At 43.1% G+C, this 4,099-nt stretch overlaps 1 protein-coding gene across 3 annotated transcripts in view; it reads right to left on the minus strand.

Annotated features, from left to right (window-relative positions):
• LOC121917316 (rho GTPase-activating protein 28-like) overlaps nucleotides 1-3,797 on the minus strand; it is a 98,206-nt gene extending 94,409 nt beyond the window's left edge. For all 3 annotated transcript variants that reach the window (XM_042443169.1, XM_042443171.1, XM_042443168.1), the window contains exon 1: nucleotides 3,558-3,797. In XM_042443169.1, coding sequence (XP_042299103.1) covers nucleotides 3,558-3,688 — 131 coding nt within the window. In that variant the 5' untranslated portion in view covers nucleotides 3,689-3,797. The remainder of the gene's footprint in view (nucleotides 1-3,557) is intronic.
• Between the last annotated feature and the right edge of the window lie 302 nt (nucleotides 3,798-4,099).

Here is a 4,099-nt window from a genome sequence, read left to right on the forward strand (position 1 = left end):
ACAGTACTTAAAATACATTGTGTGTATCTCTCTCTCTCTCTCTCTCTCTGTGTGTGTATATATATATGATGGAAGGCATGAGTTTAATCTGCCCTGGAAGCACTGACCACTTTCTACTCTCTCATCCATCCAGCCTTTAGTATGATAACAAATATTTAAGCCTGCTTGGATTTTGTAAATTCTTTGGCATTGTTTTCCTTTACTTTGTCCTTTACATCCTTTTTTCATTACATGTGCCTAAGTTTTACCCTCGACTTATACATGGGTAGTATCAAAATCCACAATTTTGGTCCCAAAAACTTGACCTCTACTTATATGAGGTCGACTTATAGTCGAGTATTTACGGTAATACTGAATCTCAAGGTATAATCCTGAATTAAAGAAGCTTTAATTTATGTATTGTAAATTAGAATTATAGAATCATAGAGTTGGAAGAGACCTCAAGGGCCATCCAGTCCAACCCCCTGTCATGCAGGAACTCCCAATTAAAGCATCCCTGACAGACGGCCATCCAGCCTCTGTTTAAAGACTTCCAAGGAAGGAGACTCCACCACTCTCCGAGGGAGTGTGTTCCACTGTCGAATTAAGTGTAAAACAAAATACTAGTGAACTATTCCATTTTAGAGGTGGGTCAATTATGTCATTTTACAGGGGAGAAAGAGAAAACAGAAACAACATGCCAAAGAAAATTTAGAAAACCCATGGAAAAATTTGAAATTATCCTCTCCATGTGCTGATGTTATATTCTATCATATCCATACACTGCCTGACACAGGATTACAGCTGCCACTTAAAGAGTGGTTTGATCATAACATAACTGCCATAAAACATATACCGGTCCTTCTTAAATCTGAGAGTAAAACCATAGAGGTACATCAGGTTAATAAATGTATTTTTCTCACATATTAGGAAGTAAAATACAGGCATGGGTTTCTATCTTCTGTAGTTTTAATATCCCCCTTATAAGTGTTTAAAAAAAACTCCAAAGGCAGAAAATTTTGTGGCTAAAAATCCCCAAGCTTTATATAAAATTACAAATGTTCACAAATAGTACTATCATTTGCAGAAGTCAGCTAAAATCAGCTTCTTATTTAGAAGAAAGGTCAGCCTTACTGAGACCAAAGGTGTTGCCTGGGTAGATATTACTGAAACAATTTCCTTTATCAGCAAATTTATCTGGGACAAATGTAAGGAATGTCTCCAAGATGTGCACTAATATTGTGAAATTCCTGCCTCAGGGAAAAAAATGCTGGTGGTTAGATGAAATCACTTACAAATGACCACTTGTAAGCTTGAGCATCTTAAGAATTTTATAAGGTAATCAGTATCTTGCATCTTCTAATGTTTGCTGCAGCAATTATTTTTACCTGTCTGTGGAATGAGACAGACTTTATATACAGATATGACAGACAGAATGGTATAACAGTTTGAGTAATGGATTATGACTCTGGAGACCAGGGGTTGATTCCCTGCTCAGCCATGAAACCCACTGAGTGACCCTGGGCAAGTCACATGCTCTCAGCTTCAGGGGAAGGCAATGGCAAAACCTCCTCTGGACAAATCTTGCCAAGAAAACCCCATGGTTCACCTTAGGGTCATCATAAATACAAAATGACTTGAATGCACACAGTGGCAGCATAATATGTGTCTACAATGTTTGTGTTGGTAACGTATTACATTGTCCCAAGTGGGGGGAGTCTATTAGATTGTAGTTCTGTACACATTTCCCTAGACAATAATTCTGAATCCACTCAGCGTGACTTAACCTTTAACTAGCCACACACTGTGAGAAGACAGCCACCAATGTTTAAATATAAATTAAATGCATCATAGGAAGTAGACTTAAGTCTAGGAAAGCTCATGTTGCCAACTTTTTTCTATCAGTTAAGTCTCAAACGTACTACAAGATCTCTCTACATACTAAATATAATTCAAGTGCTTTCTTTCTCTCTGCCTGGCAACTTGCGTATCTCATCAGCAATTGGGACCAATTGCCTGACTCGCTTCATGCCTTATTTCTCAGTCAGTTATCTCCAGCCTAATCTCGGTTAGCAAACAAAACTTGATCTTCAGCTCACCAGAGACTTTAAACTGAACCTTTTGAGCAGGGTGAACAGGCTTGGTCCTCCTTTTCCAGGAGCTGTCCTACATTCCAACCTACTCTACATCCTACATTTCAGCCTTCTATCCAGGAGGAATTCCCAAAGGTCCTCCATTCTGAGTGTGGCTAAAAGAAGCATGAATTGACATTTCTATGGTCCAAAACACACTGCAGAAATAATCCAGTTTGAGACAGCTTCAACTGCCCTGGCTCAGTGCTAAGGGAATCCTGGGAAACTGGAGCTCTCTGACGGAGAAGGCTCAATGCCTCACAAAACTACAGTTCCCAGCATCTGTTTTTGCTAAATGGAGATACAACACAGCCCACAGTTCATAGTATTTTAGGGCCATAGTATTGTCATGAGCCTCGGCCAATCCTTTGGACTAGTAATATATACCATCTTTTAACTTAATAGATCTGCAACTCTGAATTTAGGAAATGAATTACAGGAAAAGCAATTCAAAGCTACAGCTTTTTAAAGAGAGATCTTGTGGCACCTTTGAGACTGGGCTGAAAGAAAGAAGTGGGCAGCATGAGCTTTTTTAGGCTTAAGTCTACTTCCTCACATGCATTTGGTGGAGCGAAAACCAGGGACAGACAAATCTATGCCATTTGGTCTTTGAGAATGTCAATTCAAATTCAAAATCCTTTGCCTATGGAAATGAAGTAGCAAGTAGCTAATCAAGTAAGTCTATATCTAAAGATACCTGATTAGGTACTTGCTCCTTCATTTCCATAGGCAAAGCATTTTGAATTTGAATTGATATTCTCAAAGACCAAATGGCATAGATTTGTCTGTCCCTAGCTTTCCACACCACTAAATGCACCTGAGGAAGGAGACTGAAGTCTAGCAAAGCTCCCAATACCAACATTTAGCCCTAAATGCACCTGAGGAAGGAGAGTGAAATCCAGAAAAACTCCTGCTTCCACCTTTTAGCCCTAAATGCATGTGAGGAAATAGACCCAAGTCTAGCAAAGCTCATACTGCCACCTTTTAGCGCTAAATGCACCTGAGGAAATAGACTGAGGTCCAGCAAAGCTCTTGCTGCCAACATTTAGTGCTAAATGCACCTGAGGAAGTAGACTGAAGTCTAGCAATGTTCCTGCTAAATATAGCTTGTTGTTGTTGTTGTTATTATTATTATTATTCTGCTAACTTCTTTCTTTCAGTCCAGTCTCAAAAGGTGCCACAAGATCCTTGAAAAGCAAAGGAACAGCGTGATGAAGAAGACTAGTATAAACTATAACAGCAATCCCAGAATTCCTCCAGCCAGGGCAGTTAAAGCGGGACGGAAGCGGGTTATATTTCCCCAGTGTGGACGCAACCACCCTCCCAGCGCTGAGAGACAATGGCAGCCTGGTCTCAGTCCTCCCAGGCTGAGGCGAAGGGCTGCCATAGTCCTGCTGCCGTCTTCGCTCCTGACCCTCCTCCTCCTCCCTGGCTTTGCCTTTTTACCTGAGGGGCGAGCGGGGGTCGGGGCCTTCGGGCGGGAAGCCCTGGGGCTGCTGCCTGGAGGAGGGCGAGTAGGAATGGTAGCCTGTCAGCACCACGCTGCTCCCGGCGGCGGTGCCTTTCCTCCTCTCCATGGTGGCATGGCTCCCTCGCCTTCCTCATGCCTCCTCCTCCTCCTCCTCCATGAGGGGAAAAAGGGGGCCTGGCTTCTCTGCTGGGGACGAAAGAGGCGGGCAGCAGAGCCCCTCAGACCCAGCCATAAGAGCCTCAGTCTGGCCCTTCCTCTCCTCCTCCTCCTCCTTTTCCTCAGCCTCGGATTATTAGTTTCCCAGAAGCAGCAGAAAGGGAGACCCGGGTTTCTAGTTTCTGGAGCAACGGTTACTATTATTCAGGCGGAGGAAGTACAGTAATCCTCGCTTCAGGGCGACTGGTAGCCACACACACCTCCTCTCCCTCGGCCTCCTTGCCAGGACCTCTCCTCCTCCATCCCAGGCTTCTCTCCAGGAGGGGTTCCACTCTCTCCTCCATTTTGAGCATGGCTAAAG

This window comes from Sceloporus undulatus, unplaced genomic scaffold (genome assembly GCF_019175285.1).
Source record: "Sceloporus undulatus isolate JIND9_A2432 ecotype Alabama unplaced genomic scaffold, SceUnd_v1.1 scaffold_15, whole genome shotgun sequence".
In the NCBI taxonomy this organism is placed as follows: domain Eukaryota; kingdom Metazoa; phylum Chordata; class Lepidosauria; order Squamata; family Phrynosomatidae; genus Sceloporus; species Sceloporus undulatus.